This window comes from Aedes albopictus, chromosome 1 (assembly GCF_035046485.1).
Source record: "Aedes albopictus strain Foshan chromosome 1, AalbF5, whole genome shotgun sequence".
Taxonomy (NCBI): domain Eukaryota; kingdom Metazoa; phylum Arthropoda; class Insecta; order Diptera; family Culicidae; genus Aedes; species Aedes albopictus.
This window is the reverse complement of record NC_085136.1, coordinates 229,401,681-229,424,792: the sequence shown is the minus strand read 5'-3', so window position 1 is coordinate 229,424,792 and position 23,112 is coordinate 229,401,681. Positions and strand designations below refer to the sequence as shown.

Here is a 23,112-nt window from a genome sequence, read left to right as displayed (position 1 = left end):
GCTGCTGCAGACGGGACAAGCGAGTGTAAGCGTACTCTCTGGTTAACGAAGGGTAAAGTCGTAAGTATTTAAAGTAAAGAAAGTCGCCACAACCGGCAATATCCGGCTCCTCTATAATATCTCACGACACCTGAGTGGAGCAAGGATTAATCCGAGGATGACAGTAAAAGACGCTACTGGACACTTACTCACCGACCCAACTGACCAGCTAAAACGTTGATTTGAACACTTCGAACAACTTCTCCACATTTCGACGTCCGATCAAACCATTAACATCGCGGTCTGCATTAACTCCTTGGGGTACGGCGTATCACCCGCGTCAACTCTGAGGCACCATCATAGCAAGAGATTGAAACAGTCATCCGAAGCATGCAGTCCAACAAAGCTCCCGGAGTCGATCGCATATCAGCAGAGATGCTCAAAGCTGACCCCAGCCATCCGCGCAAATGCTGCATCAACGATTCTGTAATATCTGGAACACCGCTACATTCTCGTCCGACTGGATGCACTGCATCTTAGTGGAGGTTCCTAAGAAGGGGAATCAGACTGTGTACGACAACTGACTTGGCATGGCGTTACTGTGTATTGTATCAGTATCAGTAGGCACGTTCTCCTCCATTTGGGAAATTTGTGTATTGTTATCAAAGTTCTGTACAAAGTTATCCTAAATCTGATACAGGCGATGGACACGACTCTCCGACGACAGCAGGCAGGATTCCGTGCCGAGCATTAATGAGTGGACCATATTGTGACGCTATGAACCACGAAAATCTGTTGGGCGCCCTGAGACGCAAGGGAGTTCTGGATAAAACCGTCAACCTAATCGAAGCGCAGTACGTGAATTCAGAGCAGTGATTCCCATTGCCAACACTTCCTTAAATGACAACATCTACCATAGCGGTGGCGATATGTAGGACAGAACATGGAACAGGTTTCGTAGGGATCGAGAAGCAGATGAAGAGAGTTATGAGGTGGAAACTAGTGTGGGTTGATGATACGGGGCCAGATTGGCGATCCAAAGCCTTACCACTAGGCTAACTGGAGGCTCCTAACAGAAAACCTATGCGCCGACAAACGCGTTTACGAATGTCTTGATAATTCCTACGAAGAATGCTCAAGACATGACGAGGAATTTTTTTTATCGAATACGCCAACGCAAAGACATTTGTAAGCACACCTGAATGGCACACCAAATGGCGATACTTGCTATTTTTGCAATGCATTTAATATTTTTTCAATTTCGCTGCTATTTTTTCCAAAATTTTGTAAAATAAAGCTCGACCATTAATTAGCAATCGTAAACAAAACAACTTGCACCACACAAAGTCACGCACAAAGTTTGAACATCTAGCTTTGTGGCAAGTGTTGGAAGCAGTTGTAAACAAAACAAACAGCGTTGCCGATTCGTCATATAAAACTTCCGCTCATCTCTATATAGAGGATTTCTACTTGCTACTTAATGAACCATGTCATGGTGAGCGACCGGATTATTGCGAATCTTTTCTGAAATCCGCATACTGGCCAACAACTTGTGCGCCGACAGCCCATGCGCCGGGTTGTGCGCCATACAAAATGTAAATAAACAAGTGTCAAAATGGTTCGCGCCAAGAGCTCTATCTCTCTTAGGGTTCGGATCCATTTTTTGTCTAAAACATTGAACTTCCTTATGTCTGGAAATAATGCACAACAAAGATATTATTAACGGTAACAACGGTAACAACTTCATTAAACCACTGATTAATAGCAGGGAATGAAATTATCGATCACGATCGCGATAGTAGAAAACTCTCCCACACGCATTATCGACGAAAAAAGACGTGCGATAAATTCAGACCCGGGTTTCTCCCGAGAATGTGTTTTCGCTCGTTCAGCAGCGCCGAAAATCGATTATCATCAGCAATGAAAAGTTGGCTGGTTTGCTTTCTGCTCTTTGTTTGCCTTTCCGTAGTCCCGTCGTCACCGGCTGTAGCTTTTATGTATAAAATTTCTGCCCTCTCTCGAGCAGCTTGTGTGGTCGAGTGGTTATGGTGCACGCTCATACACATTTTTGTGGAGGGTCTAGGTTCGAATCCCGTTAGCGGCAAATTTTTGTTATTTGCCTTCTGATAATTATCGCGATAACTTTGCAGGCGATAAAGTTGGATAGCGAAAATGAAAAGAGCGATTTCCAGTTTTCGGCTATCTTTGATCGGGGACAAACAGCAACGACCGATAAACATTTCTCACAGGAAAAGTAAACACAGAAAAAATCGGTTGCTCGAAAAACGCCGTTTTTCGTCTCAATTTGCTGATAATTTCATTCCCTGATTAATAGTGATTTGACTAGTGAAAAACTTGGCGCATAGGCAATCGGCGCGCAAATTGTGCGCTGGTGTGCGGATTTGAGTTAATCGTCGCAAAGTGCCCAACACACATTATACCCTGGCGCACAACCTAGAGGTCGAAGAGAAACTTGTCGAAATGCTTAAAATACTCGAGAAGCTCAATAAAGGTGGCGAATTCAAGGATTCAGCAACGGTTGCGTTTCCATATTCAACGTGATGGCAAATATGTGCCGACAGAAGCTGGATGACCAGTTCCAAAAGAACGTTGTCAGGATCCGGATTTCAGTGTCTGGTATCTGGTAGAATAGAGCACGGTGCAAGGAAACAAATACTTTTTTTTATATAAGAGTGTTTGAAATAGTTCAAGCTTCAGTAACGATGGACATGGACAAGTTTGGAATCTCCAACGCAAGATGAAGTAAAAAAAGCTATCAAAGAGTAGAAGAACATTGAGACTGCTCGAAAAGATTAATTTTCGGCTGAACAACAGCTGCTATTTCTGGCATACTTCACCACATCCTGTTGAAGAAGAGCTACTTGCTAGTTGACTGGAGGGCATCATTTGTCCTCTTTGCAAACATGCACACAGGCTGGAGTCCTCCAAATACCAAGGATTAAAGAATAACACTCTCTAACTCGTCGTACACAATTTTGTCACGATAATAACGTGACGGTGTGCAAAATTTTGTCACGAACAGATTGATACCGTTGGAGGAGTCCTTCGTCGGCGAATATCCTACTGGTTTTCGGGTTGACCGGCCCAACGACTGATCAAATGTATACTAAAGCATTGTCCAGTTAGAATCCGGACGCAAAGGATAATTTGTTGTGACGCTCTCAATGATCATAATCATATTTTTTTTTACAGCAGTTTGATCATAAACAAGTCCTCTATTGATGGTGAAAATTTCATCGATTTTCTTGCTACGAGTGAAAAGTTATTTCAGATTGAAGACAAGTGAAGGAAAAAAATCTTGCACAAACACGCTGAAAATTAAGCGTGGTCAGGTACGACAGTCGCGAAAAATGTTAATGTCTCCATAACCATTATGTGTGATGTGCACAGATGTTGTTAACCATGCCATGAGTAAGTGCCCAAAGAAGATTGAAGTTTATGTTCATGGATAAATCTGCTTGGAATTCCAAGATTTGCCAGGAAGTTCGAGCTCTGGACATCGTTTTCTCACATCACGATTTTGACACCAAATGTGTACGAAGATGATAACCTCAAGAATCGCGTGCTGCTTTTCAAAAATGCACACAAGGGATCTGCAGAGGTTTGAGCTAATTTGGTGAGCTATCACGACAGCCTGAGATGTGTAGTGGTGTCATCACTGTTGGGTAGTGTTTATTAACGAAAAAACACTCAAATTTCGCTTCTTTGGAATTCACTGAATAGCCCTTAATTTCGCAAAAAGAGAAATATTTGGCAAAGTTTCTTTGGAATCCTAATCAGATTGGTAGCGGGCCTCAGGACACTACAGAGATGACCTGATTGTTAAACAAATCCGTCGAAGGGGTTGTTGTTAAAATTTACTACCATTGTGCAGATTTTTAAGGAAGTAATCACGGAAAAAATGAGAAAATGTATTAAAAATTAAATTAAATAATTTTAATGATATTTTTCCATGAAACTATAGTAAATTATCTTTGTTTTGAGGGCTTCACCTTTTCTGTTTGTTATTCCACCTCTGAGATATAAGTGATTATCTGCGTCCGGATTCTAACTGGACAATGCTTTAGGCAACAAAAATCAGATGAATTCCGGAGTACGACTTGCAAACTCATCAGTTTATTGATTTCAAAGCAACGTATAATTCAGCAAAAAAAAAATGAGTTAAGTGGACAATGGTGAAATACGGTTTTCCGATGAAAAACTGTTTGGGCTGATTTGCCCAACGCTTGGTGCGTCGAAATGATGACATTGTAGTGTACGAGCTGCGGATGAGATTTCAAGGTCGTCATTCGTAACTGTACATGGATTGAAGCAGGGTGATGCACTGCCGAACTTGTTGGCTATTAGAAGAGCTGGTGTGTCAAGTAGTGGTAACGTCGTCACACGATCGTGCATGCTCCAAGGTTTTGCGGACGATATCGATATCATCAGAATTGACCGTCGAGACGTGGAAGAGGCATTCGTGCCCTTTAGAAGGAATTATTCATGTATGATTATATTAGAGTTAAATATTCAATAAGACTGTAAAAGTCAGTTGGATTACTTAAATAAATAAATAAATAAATAAATAAATAAATAAATAAGAAAGAAAGAAAGAAGAAGAAAGAATTGATGTCACCATCAACACCAGCAAGACGAAGTGTATAATCGCTGGTAGACCGGAGCCCGTGGCGTAGTTGGTCACACGTTCGCTTCATATGCGGATGGTCATGGCCATGGGTTTGATTCCCAGCCCCGGCACTTGCAATTTTTCGTCAGTTGCTCTTCACCGAGAGCGGATGACACTGACCCTCTTCAGAGCCCCATGGCTCAAACGGACCCGGATACCTGGACCCCCAATCGGACTGGCCAGTGTATGTACATAGAGCTCTCTTGTTGAGTTCTAAGAGCTTTTTGGTTTTATAAGCATTTGGTGTTATGAATCGTTTTGACTGATTGCAATTTTTAACGTCCATCCAATTGGATATCACCCTCTGCTCAGCCCAGCGTTTCAGGTCCATTTTTATTGTACAGTTTGATATACAACAGAATGGTTCTGGGCCAGCAAACGTAAATTGGAACCACCTTTAGCAAGCTCGTCTGCCATTTCATTTCCTTCAATGCCACAGTGACCTGGAACCCAGTATAAGTTTACTGAATTCCCTTGGCACAACCTGCGCAGTGAAACAATGCATTCCCAGACAAGCTTTGAAGTACATTTGTAAGCGCACAATGCTTTTAGTGCAGCTTGACTATCTGAGAAAATACAAATATTTGCATATCTGTATTTTCTCTCAAGGCAGATATTTGCGCATTTCAAAATAGCAAGAATCTCTGCTTGAAACACCGTAGGATAGTGTCCCATCGCCACTGAAATTTGTATTCCAGGGCCGTAGATTCCTGCTCCCGTTTTAATTCCAACCTTTGAGCCATCTGTAAAGAATTTGATTGACCCTTGAAGAACAGTGAGACCTCCGACTTCCCAGTCTGCACGAGTTGTTTCGTGCAACTTGTAAGGAACATCATGGTTCTCCACAGGTTTCATCCAGTCTTTAATCATTTTCATTACTGGCCTATTTTGGAAGTATTGGGAAATGCTAAGGTGACCTACAAGATCACCTGGCATAAACTTTTCAACTCGTTCAAGTCTCAACAATTCCTTTTCTGCTTCTAATTGCACGTACTCGTGCAAAGGTAGCAGATTGAGAATCGCATCTAAAGCTTTTGATGGAGTGCTTCGCATCGCTCCTGTAACAGCAATGGACGCAAGATGTTGAATTTTCGCAAGCTTCGATTGCGTGGTAACCTCTTTTGTTTTTGGCCACCAGACAAACGAAGTATACGTCACTTTTGGGCGGATTATCGCAGTGTAAATCCACATTATCATTTTTGGTTTCCAGCCCCACTTCCTGCCAATAGTTTTGAAGCATAACCAGAACGCACCAGGCAACAAACCGATCACGGACTCAATTTGAGCATTCCAGTTTTTTGAGCGTTCAGTTTAGCATCCAGTATCAAACCTAAGTATTTGACTCGATCACTAGGATGAATTTGTATCCCTCCAAGCCGAAAAGCGTTTAGGTTGATCTTCCTTCTCCTAGTGAAAGGGACAATTACGACTTTTGACGAGTTGATGCTAAGGCCCTCCTTAATACACCATGAATGTGTATAGTTTAGGGCCCTTTGCATTCTCTCCGAAACAGTTTCGTCATACTTTCCTCTCACTATTATGACTATATCGTCTGCAAAGCCCACAACTTCGAAACCTTTTTCCTTCAAGCTTTTTAGAAGATCGTCTACAACTAAGGACCACATTAGTGGTGAGAAGACTCCTCCTTGAGAGCAACCTTTCGTTGCCCTTACTGTTATAGAAGAACTTCCCAGCTCAGAGGTGATTTCTCTTTTTGCAAGCACAGTATAAATCCAATGTATGATACATTGGTCGAAGTTTTTGTTCTCCATGGCACACTTCATAGATGAATAGGAGGCATTATCAAATTCTCCTTCTATGTCTAAAAAGGCGCATAGAGCTATTTCTTTTGCTGAAAACGTTTTTTCCACCTTTGTTACTTGCGAATGAAGTGCCGTAACCGTTGACTTACCAGATTGATAAGCAAACTGTGTTACCAGTTTATTTTCTGTTACATGTACGATTTTAGCTTGTGAATATTCTATTAATTTTAATGTGCATTTATAGGGTTCTTCTATTACTCAGGAGAAATATAGCACTAGCAACCGGAGTGGTTGCATACATTAAGGTCATTTCTGGCGACAAATGACAGCAAGACAGGCAAACCGCTCCCTAGCAGGGACATCAAAATGTAGCCGTCTTGCATTAACACCCGATTCGGGATGGCCAATTAGGATTAGTTTTCCTAGACACAAATAAGCTATGAAAACAGAATAAATACTGTTAACAAAAATGGAATCAGCCAAACAAAACACTGTTCCTGGATTGACTGATGGACCAAAACCAATAAATGAAACCTCGTCATCCTGTGATCGTAAATTGTTATTCCTTTGAGGATAACTGGCCACCTTTATGTTTTGTGTTGTAAATGTGAATTCGTGTAGTTATATTTTAATGTGCATTTAAAATGTTCTATTTATTTTTCGTAATGAAAAATAAAATAGAGCATTTATAGGGTTCCATCATTGTTTGTCCGTATTTTGGCACCCAACGCGGGCTATTATTATATATTTTTTTATTTGTAATAATGGCGCCCAACGTGGGGCCCGAACCCACGACCCTGAGATTAAGAGTCTCATGCTCTACCGACTGAGCTAGCCGGGCGTATATTGTAATAACTGGCAGTCAGATAGGGGATGCTCTTTTATGTAAGAAGAATTGATAAAATCCTTCAAAATCTTTTCCATAGTCTTCAACAAAACTGAAGAAAGACTAATTGGCCTGTATGCTTTGGGATGCGTCTTGTCTCGCTTCCCCTTTTTTGGTATAAAGATAACTTTTACAAGTCTCCATTTTGATGGAACGTAATTCAATCTTAAACTAGCCTTGAACATCTCAATTAGTGATGGAACCAACACCGCTTCTCCATTTTGAATCAGTGCTGGAAATATTCCATCAACTCCTGCAGATTTAAAAGGCTGAAAAGATCTAATTGCATTTTCCACTCAGGCCTTCGTGAAGATTTCATCAGCTAAATCTGAGGCGGTGTTTATTGTACTAGTTGACTCCGATGAGTTTATACTAGGACATCCTTCACCTTCCAGAGATATAGTATCATTGGAATCCACACTTAGAACCGAACCTGGAAAATGGGTTTCCATCATTAAATCCAATGTTTCACGAGGAGTTTTGGTAAAAGCTCCATCGTCGCGCTTCAGGTTTCCCAATTCATTTGAATGATCTTTTGCAAGCGTTTTCTGTAGTCTTGCAACTACAGGAGTGCTGTTTATGTTTTCACATGTCAGCATCCAAGACTTTATTTTAGATTTTCGTATTTCGTTGTTGTACTCAGTCAGGGCTTTCCTGTACTGAGTCCAATCTCCCGTTTGTTTCGCTCTATTGAACATTTTACGAGAAAATTTTCTAAGGCGATCCAGTTTAAAGTTCCACCATGGCACGTCTCTAGTAGAAGACGATTGTATGGTGGGACAACTTCCGTTAAAGGAATTGATGATACTTTCATTTACCCTTTGAGAAAATGATTCCAGCTTTTGGGTTGAATCAATAGTTTATCCCATTGTAAATTAATGCGTATTCAACAATTCTACATATTGATCCCAGTTTGTTCTCCTGGGATTTCTAAATGCGGTTCTAGAATAAACTCCACCACTCCAATTGAAGATTATGTGTTTATGATCAGATAGAGAAATCTTATCTGACACGTGCTAGTTTGTGATCTTGTCAAAGATTGCAGCATTGCACAGTTTTAGATCCAAGACCTCTTGTCTGATTACGTTTGAGAAAGTAGGTTTATCACTATTACTACAAATGTCTATATTGTTGGAAGACAAATACTCTACTACCTCGACTGTTAATATCCGTACTACCCCAAACCGTGTGATGCGCATTGGCGTCACAGCCAATGATAAACGATTTGTTGTTTTCTTTACAGAATTGAACAAATGATGCGATCTCAGGAGGAGGTACCTCAGGAACATCACCAGGAAAGTAAGCTGAGGCCACAGCGATTTCAGTTTTACCCCTAGTGGTTGGTACCTCTACCATGACCGCAACAATGTCCTTTCTGATAAACTCTGTAATAGGATAGCATCTTGGTGGACTTTTACCACCGGATTAGGCAATCCGTAGTGATATTCTTAGCCAGTTGAGGTAACTGCAACCGCCACTACACGGTTATCTAGGCTGATCGGGAATAGAAATTAATATTGATGATCAACTTCTTTAGAGCCCGAACATCTTTTCTTAGATAAAACTGCAATAAGATCAAACTCGATCATAATACGATTTTCTATAAAATTGTTCCTTATGATATTGGCAGCGTTCTGAGCCAAACAAATGGCAAATCGAAAGACTGAAAATCATTTTCTCAAATATTTTGGCGGGGAACTCCCGTGAAACTGTTTGACCTTTAAGTTCTAATGCCGGTATTATGGATACGCACAAACTCGTTTCACGGGATCTCAATGTTTATACGTAAAAAAATACTACCGCTTCAAAACTTAGTGCCAATATCCTTACCGTCTTTAAAGATGATACTTCTCATTGGAAGTGCAATAATTTTTTTTTTAGAATATTTCATTGGAAAGCAAAACAAAGTACACTGTAAAGTTGAATACTTCTCGCAATTCAATAGAAAATAGCCATGATATTATAACTATTAAACGAGATATTATATAGAACTGCCTATGTGGGCCAAACCTATCCAAGCCAAAATGAATCCATTATTGTATATGCACCAACCAGAGCAGATCTACGCTTCGCCGCAGCAGCATACATTGAAACAGCAGGCAGCAGCCACGCCGTTTCATTTTCGTCTTGCTGTGTGTCATCATCAACGGTACTGTGGACTATCGTCAACCAGACTCAGCTTGCGCTTTTAACTGTACTTTCATTTTATCACTGCTACTGAGTCCACCGGAGTGGTATAGCTTTGGTGTTCATACCTAAGTTATTTACTCTGAGATTTGTTGGTTATCGGGATTCGACAACGCTTGTTCATATACTATTTAACTTAAGGACAAAAATCAACCAGAACTGTTAACAGACATATTGAACAGTGCAACTCTATCCAAGCATTCTGCTCAGCAAAGATATACAATCAAACATCCATGCGATACAGATACCTATGAAGTTTGTATCCTGTGCAGACAATGGTAAATTCCAATCTCAGTTGATTTAGCTACAATATGGAGTCGATTGAACGTTCTCGACCATCTTGACGTTCTGAATCAACACTTTAGGTATAAGGCTGCTGCTGTTGTCCCTACACACTGCTAATTAATGTAATTCTTATTGCTGAACAAACGGAAGAACTACCATTGCACCATATCAAAATCAATTTTGGGATTGCCAATCCAGACCACACCATGTCGTCAGAGTTTCAAGCACAAAGCGAAGAACTTTGGTTCAATCGATGATGGGAGGAACGTTTTCGCATCTACGTGTTACGCCGTAGCTGCACACAAACACAAAGGCAACCGAGCAGGTAAATGGTGGCATGGGATAGTGTTTCATCTTTGCCTTGCCTTTCCGTTCGATGTTATCTGCCCTAAGCTGTGCTACGGAGAAGAACTGCGGGGATTTGAACATTTTTCTTCACATGTTCATCATTTGATGGTCCATACAAGCCGGGCACGAGAGGACAATGTGAACAACTGGTTTGTCTCGAAGTTCAGCCCGCATTATCAACGGGTTTCACATAATCTGGACGTATTATAATGGGAAGGTAAAAAAATATCGCAAGGAATGATAAAACTTACAGAATAAATTTGGAATAGCTTTCTTCGCCAATTGATAATTTTAAACGGGTATATCGTATGGCAGATACGATGATATAGGGTGACTAAGGGCAAGTTTGTTCACTTCGTTATAGAGGGTTTTTGTGGGCCAAATTGCCTGAAATTTGGGCATATAACTCAGCTTGGTTGGGAAGGATTTGAGGCCAACTCTGAGATCAACAGGTTTCAAAAACCCCCCCGTGACGAAGAGAACAAAACTGCCGAAAATACGGAAGTTCCCCTACTATACATCACGGAAAGATCCTGGACCGACCGGAAATCAAACCAGTCGCCGCCATCATGGCCTTGCTCTTCTACCACTTCGATTGTGTGGAAAATTTTCGTTGTTGAAGATGGTATTTAGAGCTATCATAGACAATGCCAAGGTTTTCGAAATAATTTCTATTTTTCCAATACAACTTCCAGTGACAACTTCTTATACATGTAGATGCGACCATTTGTCATCGTATGTCTCATGTCCATAAAAGACGCTTTTGACAGTTGAACGACATTTAAAGAATACAATTTCCCCGAGAAAAAACAACTCCCGAAATCCTCTGTTTCCCATATGTCAAACCTTTTGATAGGAACACTTATTTAATTCTAAATGAAACTTACATGCTCTGGTACAAATTCCATAAAAATCTGTGAACATTCGGGTAGAGCTAAACTTATTTGAAATTTGTATGGTAGATACCCTACCAGAAGACGAATGCCAGTGGTCAATACGCAACTCAACAGGGAAACGAATCCACCGCAGTAAAAAAAACGGCAGCACGAAGAGTATGATTGCTGAGCGCAGGAAAGTATGGACATGAACGATATGCGGAGGTTTTATGCAACTGTCAATGGCGCGCGGCACAAGACTACGCCAGTGACGCCATGAGCAATGACCAAAAAGGAATATTGCTGACCGACAAAGCAATGGTGGCAGCCAGTTGGAAGGAGCACTTCGAAGATTCGTTGAATGGTAGCAGTGAAGGAGCACCCAGGAACAGGAATGGATGACGATCATGCAGTGCAACTACCAACACTGGATGCAGTTAACAAGGCCCTTAAGGACAGACTTGTTAGAATCCCAATATGGCCGCCACAATGGCCGACTTTGGCACCTACTCACGATTTCGAGGGCACAAAACTCTTCGTAAACAAAATCAGCACACTTGAGCTTCTCATTTTAAGCTTATTACAAGTGAGCAAGAACAGAATAATAAAGCGCTTTGTTGTTTGAAGCTTGCTTCTTGAGATGTGCGTCTGAAGTTCTGATGCACTGTTGAAGCGGGATGTCAAGATGTTTGTCCTTAAGGAGCTGAAAAACAGCAAGGCTGATGGGAAGGACGAGCTCCTGGTCGAACTTCTTAAGCCCCTGGAAGCGAGCAGCTACATCAATCAATCCACCACATTATTATTTCTTAAAAAAGACACATATGGCACAAAAGACACCCTAACATATGCCCAATCTACAAGAAAGGGCACAGGTTAGAGTGTACCAATTACAGAGGGATTACTCGTTTGAATTCGGCGTATGACACTATCATCACACGATCGAACATTCTCCTTGGCTTTGTCGTTCTCATCGACTTCGATCGTAGGGCAGTGGAGGAAGCTTATGCTCCTCTGAAGAGAGAGCCAACGAGGATAGGCTTGACGAATAACTCTTACAAGACGAAATACATGATAGCGGGTAGAGACAAAGGCAGGCCTAGTGGTGTTAGTGCTGAGGTAGTGATCATTGGGGATATGTTTGAAGTTGTTGAAAAATTCGTTGATCTTGAAACATTTGTGACATGTGAAAATGGCGTTTCCCGTGCGATAAAAAGGCGTTTTACAGCTGCGAATAGGGATTTTTACAGATTGCGTAAGGCGACTTTCTGGGCGGCAATGACTTCTAGACCCAAACGCTCAAGGAAGACAAATTCTAACTGACGTTTGGAAAGTTTAAACGCCCACCAGCTGATGAACGAAAACGGTCTACGACTTATCTATTTCGCCGTTTCTATGAACATGACTATATATATTCGTAGCACCTTCTTTTTCCAAGACAATCGCAGACCGGAAATCATTACAGCAGACAGAATCGATCACGGTTTTATTGATGGAAGGTACTTCTCCAACGTTATTAACGTCAAAAGCTGTCTCTGCGCTAACATCGACTCCGACCACTACCTGGTGATGGTCAAACTGCGCCCAAAATGTTCCGTCATCATCAATGTACGGTACCGGCAAGAGGCAATGCTGCAGCATGGAACCCAGCAGAACATGAAACGATACAAACAGAAGACCTGTCTTTTTTGGAAGAAAAAGGTTCGCCTGAAAGATTGCGTGAAAATTCGACTTACTGTAACGTTCTCAACAAACACGGAAGTTCTACCAGAAGCTCAACGCATCTCCGCGCCGCATACGTATTGATACTGCGAGCCGAAATATGTATGAATAAGAATGGGCGCCTTTTGACGGACGGACGTGAGTTGATTGAAATGTGAAAGCAGCACTTCGATGAGCACCTAAATGACGTGCAGAACTTCAGCACGGGAGAAAGCAACGGAGGAGTCGACTACGACAGTATAGCAGATCCAACTCCCACACTGAGGGAACTTCAAGATGCCCTTCACCAGCTCAAAACCCCAAAACAGCTGATAAAGATGGTTCTACAACTGAACTCATCAATGTGGACGCAGAAAAGTTGACAGTCTGCGTCCACCGGTTGATAACGTTGATAGTCAGGATCTGGGAAACTGAACAGCTACCGGAGAAGTGGAAGGGAGGGGTTTTTTATTCTTAATCACTTAACCTAATTTACAGCTCTATTGTCTACGTGAGCGATTTCAATTGACAGCTGTACCTACAGTATTGTACAGAGCCTAGATGTATTCTATTATTCTTTATCGAACTGGTTGCGTTTCTGCTGCTTTCACTTTTCTACTCTACATGGTAGAATGATGAGCACAAGGATGATAGGTGGCCGTTGTTCCTTTCCAGTCCGATTGGGGGTCCATTATGAGTAGCAATTCGCCGATATCCAGGTATCCGGGTCCGTTTGAGCCATGGGGCTTAGAAGAGGGTCAGTATCAGCCGCTCTCGGTGAAGAGCAACTGACGAAAAATTCCCCGGCACTTGGAATCAAACCCATGGCCATCCACATATGAAGCGAACGTGTGACCAACTACGCCACGGGCCCCGGCTGAAGGGAGAGGTTATCTGCCTCATTCACAAAAAGGATGTGAGAACTTCAGAGTGATCACTATTTTGATTGCTGCCCACAAAGTGCTCACGAACGAGCTCTTGGATGAATGTCATTGAGCCGGATTTATCGACGGCCGGTCGACAACGGATCAGATCTTCACCTTACGGAAATGCCGTAAATATCAGGCCCCAATGCATAACCTGTACGTCGACTTCAAGGCTCCATATAACAACATCCAACGCACAGATATATGTAAAACCATGGACGAAAGAGGCTTTCCTGAGAAACTGACCAGACTGCTCAAAGCAACGATTAATGGTGTGTAAAGCTTCGTAAAGGTTCCGGCCCGAAACTTCCGGGTGAATTATCCAAATCATTCGGATCTTACCAGGGACAGCAACAACGAAATGACTTCTAATGCTTACTCTTCAACATCTCTATGGAAGGTGTAATCCATCCACATAAAATTTCAATCGCGATGCGAAAGCCAGACACTCAACCTATAATTTGCAGACGCTAAATGCAAGGGGACGGCAAACTGTTTTTTCACTATGGAGTTTGACAGGTTGGATTGTGCCTCCTTACGTGGAGCATAAATTTATGCTCCAGCCAAAATATTCACCAACACAGTCGTGAAAATTGAATGTTTACCTTTTTACGAGGGATATCGGTGCAAAACGCTCACATCACATTAGATCTCATAAAAGTGTTGATCATGAAAAAGCTGCATTATTTGATAATTTTCAATTTGAGAGTGTCGATGTTTTGGAAAAGTTCCTACAGAGAGTGATAATTGTTTGTGAAAAGTCACACAATACCTCTTTTTGCAAACTTTGTTCGCCAAAGTGAGTTTTTCCTTATTTTCTCCAGCTGCTGTATTGAGTGAATGTTGGTATTAGTCTATGGTATTAGTGTGCTCTGGTTGCACAAGATAAGCGGCAACAAAATCAAATTACCATTGACCAATCCAAATTCCTATGTGGTAGTGGTTTGTGTTCAGATTTCCCGTGTTAATCTATCTGTAAGAACTTTGTAAACACCTTTTGTTCTCACGTATATGGATAGGCTTGCATTAGGTTTCGTGAGACATTTTTTGGACAACTCAATAGCACCCCCGTGGCTAGAGTGACTTCCAGTCACTCTACCCGTGGCTAAATGGGATCGAAAAAACTTTGTTCTAATAATCGACAATGTGGATGGCCCTGACTATAGCGATCAACCCAAACAACAAATTAAAACACCAAAATAAAAATAGTATGTGTTGAAGCACACAAACTATTTTTATTTTGACGAAAAGCTATGATACAAAAATTGTAATGAAACTTTGTATCATTACAAATTTGCTAAAAATTGCAAAACTGGAAGGATAAAGTCAAGCGCAGATATCGTTTGACAAAGTTCCAATTGAAGACACAAAGCAATGTTCAATCGATGGCCGAGATTTATGTACCACGATGCGATGCTAGGCGGTGGCATAAACTATACAGAGAGATAAACTGCAGGCAGGTATACAACCAAACTATGGGAGGGGTAAAGTTTCATCATCGTCTTACCTCGCCTCTCAAGTACTGTTGAGGAATCGCATATAGGTAGTATTTTGTGCGTTCAATTTGACGCTACAACTAGGTTCATTCGAAACATCGCCTTTGATGAATTACAACAATTCTCTATGAATAGGTACATCTGCAATACGTATTCACTATAACAGCAACAAATGCTTGACGTTGTCTAATAAACCTCATAAAAAAGCCTCATCGCTGCATAGATGTTCTCAATATATTGATAGAATGATGGAGTATGTCGGTACAATAATTTGAACTGATGATACGTAGACTCGAACAACCTTTAACATAAATGAATTCAAAGTGTAGATCTTGCATACTCGTATAGCTAGCTGTGCTCCCAAATGATAAGGTTTTTCCAAATCCGAAGCTATTTGCATATAATTAGGTCACGCTCGAGATCACCACCGCCAAAGTTTTGGTATATCTCCAGCGTCGTTTGCTGCGGCCTTTGCAGCGCAAAATCCAATAAAATGGCTCGACCTTCTCCTGAGCTACCGAGCACGACTACCCACACATTGAAACAGCACACCAAGCAGTGCAGAGTACGGAACGGACGAACATCACGTTATCTTTTTTTTCTGTTCTGTGTCGCAGCAGCTGCAAATCTGGGGTGGGGATTTCTCTATATAGCTGAAAGATTCCCGGAAAAGGCATTGTAAGGCCAAGACGCAAAAGCTTCGCCTTTACAACGTTTCATGAGTATTTGAAGGAATTGACCAAGTTTGATACAAAAATGAAACAGTTCTGTTTCCAGTCTTGAATTATTACAAAAAAAGTTGCTACAAAGTTTTCCACAAAACCTTACTAAAATTCAAATCTTAGGTTTAGTCAATCCTTTACAAAGTGGACCAAATGTTCGTTCTGAGGTCCGCCATTAAAACTGGCTTCGCAATCAAAAACCAATCCAGCAGACTTCACTGTCGGACGAAATTCCAAGTACACCGCCAGAGAAGTCTCGTTCAATCGATGGAAGAGCGATTCGTGCCTTTTCTACGCTATGTGGCGTTGCTACGTAATACTGCTAAGCGCTTCAACAGAACACACAAATAAGCATCAGGCAGACAGCAAAGGGGAAAAAGTTTCATCTTCGCCTTCGATGCTGCCTGCCAGAGCCAATCCAGCCCAACCACATGTCGTCGTAAGACTCTACACAGAGAAGAGCCAAGTATTTGAACATTCTTCTTTGCACGTTCACCGTTCGGTTTCGGTCCACTTGTAAGACCGACCATTGAACGAGTCCAGAAATGTGCACAACACAGGGCCAGCTTGCTTCTATCATTCACTCTTGCTGCTGCTATTATTGAACCATTGGTGATGGGATACCGACTGTGTATGAACGATGTACGGCACTGTGGAAAACTGGACCTGCGCCCTAACTTACCTCGTTCGTTGCCGTCGTTGGCCTGGGATGCGATGATGAGTCTTCATGATGTTGAAATCCATCCTCGCAGGCTGCCGACAAGCTCGGCGGTGGCTCGGTGATATTAATCTCCAGCTGCAGATCTTTCTCCTGTTTGATGTGGATTTCGGGCACGGCAGTATGGTGGCCAGCCCGTTGACGGATGCGGTCGTCATTGGCACGGCACTGCTCGCGATACGAATAGAAATCATCGATTTTTGCGATACAGGCCTCGCATATCATCGCGTTCTGATCGTCCCCCTCGTTGGCGATCTGTGCGTGGGGTGGTTGGTGAGAGAGACGGCGTGCATGGAAAGATACGGGAAAAGAAAGGAATTTAGTGTTTCTGCTTGCCAGAACTGTGGATCGATATTTTGTATGGCCTTTTTGCAGGATGGTAGCGGTTCAATTCACTGAACGGAAATGAACGAAGAGTTGCTACTGGTTTAATTTGGTGTTTCACATTTTAAACAGATTTTCTTCTACTACTCTACACTGGGACAAAGCCTGCTTTTCAGCTTTGTTTTATGGACATTTACACAGTTATTAACTGGTACATATACTTTACAAATAACCATTTTGCAATTGTATATTGAGTGACAAGCACGAGGACACTCCATGCCCAAGGGTGTCAAGAAAATTATCATTACGAAAAGTTCCTGGGCAGACCAGAAACTGAAACCCTCACTCTTAGCATGGTTTTGTTGCGCGTTCACCGCTTCGATTTTATGGGCTCTATACTAAACACATATGGGATAGACAAAATGATCGGGACAGGCACAATTTTAGCTTTTCAAAAAATGGTCAACTAGTTGTAACTTTTCGAAAAGTGCGTCAAAAATTCACAAATGTTCACTGTAAGTTGATCAACTAGTTGTCTAGCTACCCGAGCAGGGAATGAGAACTAATTGAAAACAAATTGAGTTATTTAGATATCACGAATTTTGATAACAAAGTGAGTTTTCATTTTGTATGACTTAAGTGTTAACATAACAAAAATGATAACAAAATAATGTACTGAAATATCTAATTGAAAACAGAATGAGTTCTCATTGATAACAAATTGATATCTCATTTTGTTATCCACATTTTACGACTTGATATCATACGTAGTTCTCAGGGAATTTTCAAATCTATAGGGTAATAACTAAAAATTAATAACAAATTTAGTATTCATTTTGATATTTTATTATGCATTAATTTACATGAATAAGTAAAAAATTAAATGAGATTTTATTTTAAATTCAGGAGAATCTCGTGATTGAAAACTTGTTTTGTTTGATACGATATTATCAGAATAATACCCCTATTACCCCTTATAAGGCAGTGGCAACTATATTGCCACATACTGTTTTTATTTATTTTTTGTTTTATAACAATTTATTTCGAACTTTTGGTTTACGCAAAATTGAGATTACTAACAACGCCTGGTATTTTTTTTTGGTACTAAATAAAGCTTAAACAACAATTTGGGAGCTCAAAAATGGCTAAATATGACCGCGTGAAGAAATTTAGTTCAAACTTATTGTAAAACTGTCGATTTAGTAAATATTTAAATTATGGGTTGACATGAGCTGAACTACACAGTTTATATTATGGGGTAAGCCCTAATCCACCCTAAAATCTCTTTTTCAGCTTTTTGATGAAGGCAAAAGAAGAAAAGTACCCTAAACGGGCAGTGGCAAGAATATTGCCACCAAGATTTTTGAGAGTTTCTTTCAAACGAAAATTGTTTTGTACATGTAATCATGTATATAATAATTTCCATAATAGTATGCGTTGACATCTCTTCTAGTTTTCTCGGCCTTATTGGCCTCCTAATGTGAGGTTAAGTTTTGTGAAATCCCATTTCGTATTTTAGTGATTGAGTCGTTTCAGATAAAATTTAATGTGGGATCGGGGTAGAAAAATCCATTTTATCGATAAATTTATCAAAAAACACAGCGTAACAAAAATTAACTTTTTGTCTGTCTCAAGAGCAAACTTGTGTGTCTCCGAAGGATTTTGGGCCGCTGAATCCGAATCCGGGCTCAGATTTGCTCTAACACGTCACAATTTTGAGCTATACCTCAATTTATAGGGCGAAATATGCGATTTTGGGCTTTTTTGACTGCAAGCCATTAAGCAAGGAAATATTTTTTTAAGCAGTGAAAAGGTTAATTGGTCAATTAACATCTAAATTAACGACTTATGCAAAATATTTCGTTTTACCAAATCGAATTTGATAGCTTTAAGTGATTTATGTTAGGTACGACATTTCCCATACAAGTCACCCTCCAAAAGTTGCATGCAAGTTTTCATACTAACATAAAATGCTTAAATCTATCAAATTTGATTTGGTAAAACGAAATATTTAGCATGAGTCGTTAATTTAGATGTTAATTGACCAATTAACCTTTTGATTGCTTAAAAAAAATATTTCCTTGCTTAATGGCTTGCAGTCAAAAAAGCCCAAAATCGCATATTTTGCCCTATAAATTGAGGTATAGCTCAAAATTGTGACGTGTTGGAGCAAATCTGAGCCCGGATTCGGATTCAGCGGCCCAAAATCCTTCGGAGACACATAAGTTTGCTCTTGAGACAAAAAAATGTTGCGCTGTGAAATTAATGATTAAACTGATGGGGAACTTTGTGTTGAACTAACATTAAGTTAAAAAACACAATAATAAAGAATAAAAAAAAAAGATGGGGAACTGGTATTTCCCTTTCAAACTTCCAAATTTTCACGACATAACCTCAACTTTTAATCGCCAATAAAGTATTAATGGCGTAGTAGGGTAACCAATATAATTTGGACCCCTTGGGTCGTATTATCACAACTTACACAGGTTTAATGATGAGATGACGGAAATTTCCTTATTTGCCTTGAAATTAATTTTTGCCAATCTCGTCATCCGTGCAAATGTCGCATCATGTTTACAAAAAGAAAATGCGGTGCTGAGGAAACTTGCAGATGTAAACAAAAACGTTTATAATTCTAGCGCATTAAATTCCCAAAGTTCGTCTAATCAGCCTTTGTCAATCAAGTAATTAGGATGTGATACAGCATATTCAAGCGGCAAATTCTTCCAAAATAGTTTCAAACGAGTTTAAACACCGGGTGTCAAAAATATATACTGAAGAGGGTCCAAAATATATTGGGGTGTCCAAAACAGTGAAAACTGATGATTCAAAAATCAGTTATTTTCATCAAATATTCAGCCAGAAATGACCTTTTGGGTATTTTTACCGGACAGTGGAGGCTTTTACGAACATACTAGCATCATCATTATGTGTAAATACCCTCTGAATCTGTTCGATTTTAACTAAAATTCAAACTAATGACCTCTAGGGGTCCAAAATTCAACCGTTACCCTATTATCGATTATAACATAAACATTTCATCAACAGTCATTTCTAACTTGGAGGCTACACGAAGAAAAGTTGTATGGAAATCGGATATGATATCCTCATAGATATGCAGCATAACTATACCATGATTCAATTAAAAGATTATGGATGATGTACAGTGAAGTGACAAAGAAAAGTGAATTTTAAGTCAAAGGACAACTGCACGTAATATTTTTGTATGATTATATTTCATCTTTTCCTTCTGATTATATTATGCACTGCAGTAAAACAAATGTGGGAGATGTTCACGACATCCCAGAGGACTCAAATTAAATGACATCGAGCAACGAATTGAGTCGCATTCGACTTCTCAGCTCTTTCTCTCGTTACTCGGGGAAAAATGATGGCATTGAAAAATAAGGCATCCGATTGGAAAAAAATATTTTACTATATTAATTCTATCGGGTTTGGCATAGTCATAGTCTTTTGGCATAATGGCAAAATGGCGAAATCTGGCTTAATAGTCGTTTGGCAAAATGGCCGTTTGGCATAACAATAAGTGAAATGACATTTATCATGTTCAAGTATGATAAATATCTGTGTTATTTTCAAAACTTTATCAAACATCACGAGATTCGTCATTTTGATGCGGAGCTACAATGAATCCTTTTTTACGCGAGAAAACTCCAACTTATTTGTCTTCAATTCGGAATTATGCCAAACGACCTAAAGTGTGAGAACATTTTGAGTACTGTGGAACTCTCGTTATTTCCTTACAAAGTGCGAATGGTGCAGTTTTAAAATATAGAACTGGATAAATAATCACCCTGTAGTTCAAATTTCAAAATATTTGGCAATATGTTTAGATTGAAATAACTGATATAGGGGAACACTTGTATTCTTGGCAGTTTTGTTTTTTTTACAATAGGTAGATTTAACAAATATTTTGTGAATATAATAAATGTTAATGGATTTTTGAAATCAAATCTTGTTATCATTGAGATTTGAAATGATAACAAAATGATATCTCAATTTGATATTAAATAAAAACAATTTGGACCGAAAACTTGGTTTGATTTCATTTTGTTATCAAGAACAAAATGAGTTATCAATTTGTTATAGGTTTGTTCTCATTCCCAGCTCGGGTATGGTCTATCTATCTATCTATCTATCTATCTATCTATAAGAGAAAGATCGCGCTTTTCTACATGAAGTTAGAATGATTCTAGTAAAAGGCATAATTATTCGATAACCTAATTTAAATTGTTATATTTCCGGATTCAATGAATCGAATGCTGTAATTTTGAGTGCTCTGACATATATAATGAGCTCTAATTAACTATCGACTTAACTTGAAATTGGGGTATCAACTTAACTCGACTCCTGTCGAATTCAATGTCGAATTAAATACGAGACACTGAAGACGACCTTAGAGCACCGCCACGGGAGTCCTCATCGCTATCCCTATTATACCGCTCCTTTTTGGGTGCTATTTTAGGTTAGCACCCCATCTTTCCACCAGTGGTTTCTATTTTGGGTTTAGGGCTTGGTTTAGGGACTTCAAAAACATTGATTTTCCACCGTGCGTTGCTAAAAGTGATCCTTATTTTTTATCGGACGAGTACAAACTAAAATAAATGAAAATTTCTACAAATTTTTGATGAATCCTACCATGTGTTCCAGCTTTTAACGTTTTGTTGAAACTTATGGCAATTTCTTTAAAGTGATCCCTCTGTTTGTCTGTAATTTCGCTATTCAAAGTCATAGTTGCGGAAATATATTCGCCTAATCTAAAAATACTGGAGTTTGGCAAATCGAGTGGCCATCATGAACTAGGTGGCGGTAGAGGGCAAATATAGGGTGGGGCGGGGCAAGATGGGTCAGTGCCATTTTCGGGCGCATTACTCATGTTTTGATTATGTTAATAATTTTGTTAGATGACCAGCATGAATATACAAAAGTTTGGGGCATTGATTGAAAAAATATTCACTCTCATTGGAAAGAAAAAATAAATTGGTTTTTAGCCACTTTTCTTATGCGATACATCCCATATAATCTCCATATAAACGGCCGCGGGGCAAGATGGGTCACCTTTAATTTTGAACGTATTTTTGGAGCATTCAAAAGATAATTATTTTTTATTACAAGACTATCTCATAAATGACTTCAATCAAGCGGAATGAACGCTCAAAATTATAACAAAAAAATATGATATTTTTTTAGTGAAAACATCGATTTTCAAGTCGCCTTAGGACCACTCAAATCGTTAAGTTTTTTTATATTCCAAATAAATTTATAAAATGTTTACTAGTAGCTCTTGTTTACTCAGTATGGATATGGAACATATATGAATGCGGAACAAATCTTATATTTTGACGTTTTTCGTTGAGAAAATGTGAAATACTTAAAAGGTGACCCATCTTGCCCCGCACTTTTTTTACGGCGCAGTGTCTTTGAAATTCGTTGGAAGTATATTCTCCACCATTATCGCATCTGAGCATCGAGATTCTTGTTACAAAATGAGCTGTTGCCATGGCTTCGTACTCCTTAAATTTCTTCGGATTTATGCTTCAACGGGTAAACTACCAGAAAATTCGTGTAGTCGTCAATAAAAGTTACAAAGTAACGGTAGCCGTCGTATGTTTCTTGCTCCATGCTTCCGCAGACGTCTGAATGTATCAATTCCAATGGTCGTTTTGATCTTGGCAATGGGCCTTTTCATTTGACGTCTTAAATCAGCTGATTTTTCGGGCGTTTGACAGTTCTTCTATGAAGATGACACTTTCTTGTTAGCATCTGTTGTTCAAGCTATGTAAACAAATGCATGCACGGAACTGTCACATGAAAAGGCCTATTTCATATCCTGAAACTTGAAAGCAGCCTGCTTTCCCGCCAAACAACCATCGCATACGCCTGCTTCGCTTAACTCTTCGGAAGGTAGATTGATGCCCTCAACCATTCCCTTCTTGATCAGCTTTCCGATTCCTGAAGTGCTCAGATGCCCCAATCGTCTATGCCAAGTCTCAAGACTCTCCCGCTTTCCAACGTATGCTGAGCATGAACCCGATTCCGTGGACTTTCCATCCCAAATAAAGTCAAGGTAGAACAAACCATCACTGAACTTTCCTGAAGCAATTACTTCCTTTTTATATTGAAAGATGACCTCTTCCCCGGCAAAAGTAACTCTTTTACGATTTTTACCAGCCCTTCTAACCGAAAGGAGATTT

General features: G+C 39.9%; 1 protein-coding gene and 1 non-coding gene across 3 annotated transcripts in view; both read right to left on the bottom strand.

The window, feature by feature from the left end:
* The window catches only part of LOC109429833 (uncharacterized), a 44,557-nt gene that overhangs the window by 11,849 nt on the left and 9,596 nt on the right, over positions 1-23,112 (bottom strand). For both annotated transcript variants that reach the window (XM_029857040.2, XM_029857041.2), the window contains exon 2: positions 16,538-16,828. In XM_029857040.2, coding sequence (XP_029712900.2) covers positions 16,538-16,828 — 291 coding nt within the window. The remainder of the gene's footprint in view (positions 1-16,537; positions 16,829-23,112) is intronic.
* On the bottom strand, positions 7,201-7,273 carry Trnak-cuu (transfer RNA lysine (anticodon CUU)). The gene has a single exon. It is a non-coding gene; the product is annotated as a tRNA-Lys (tRNA).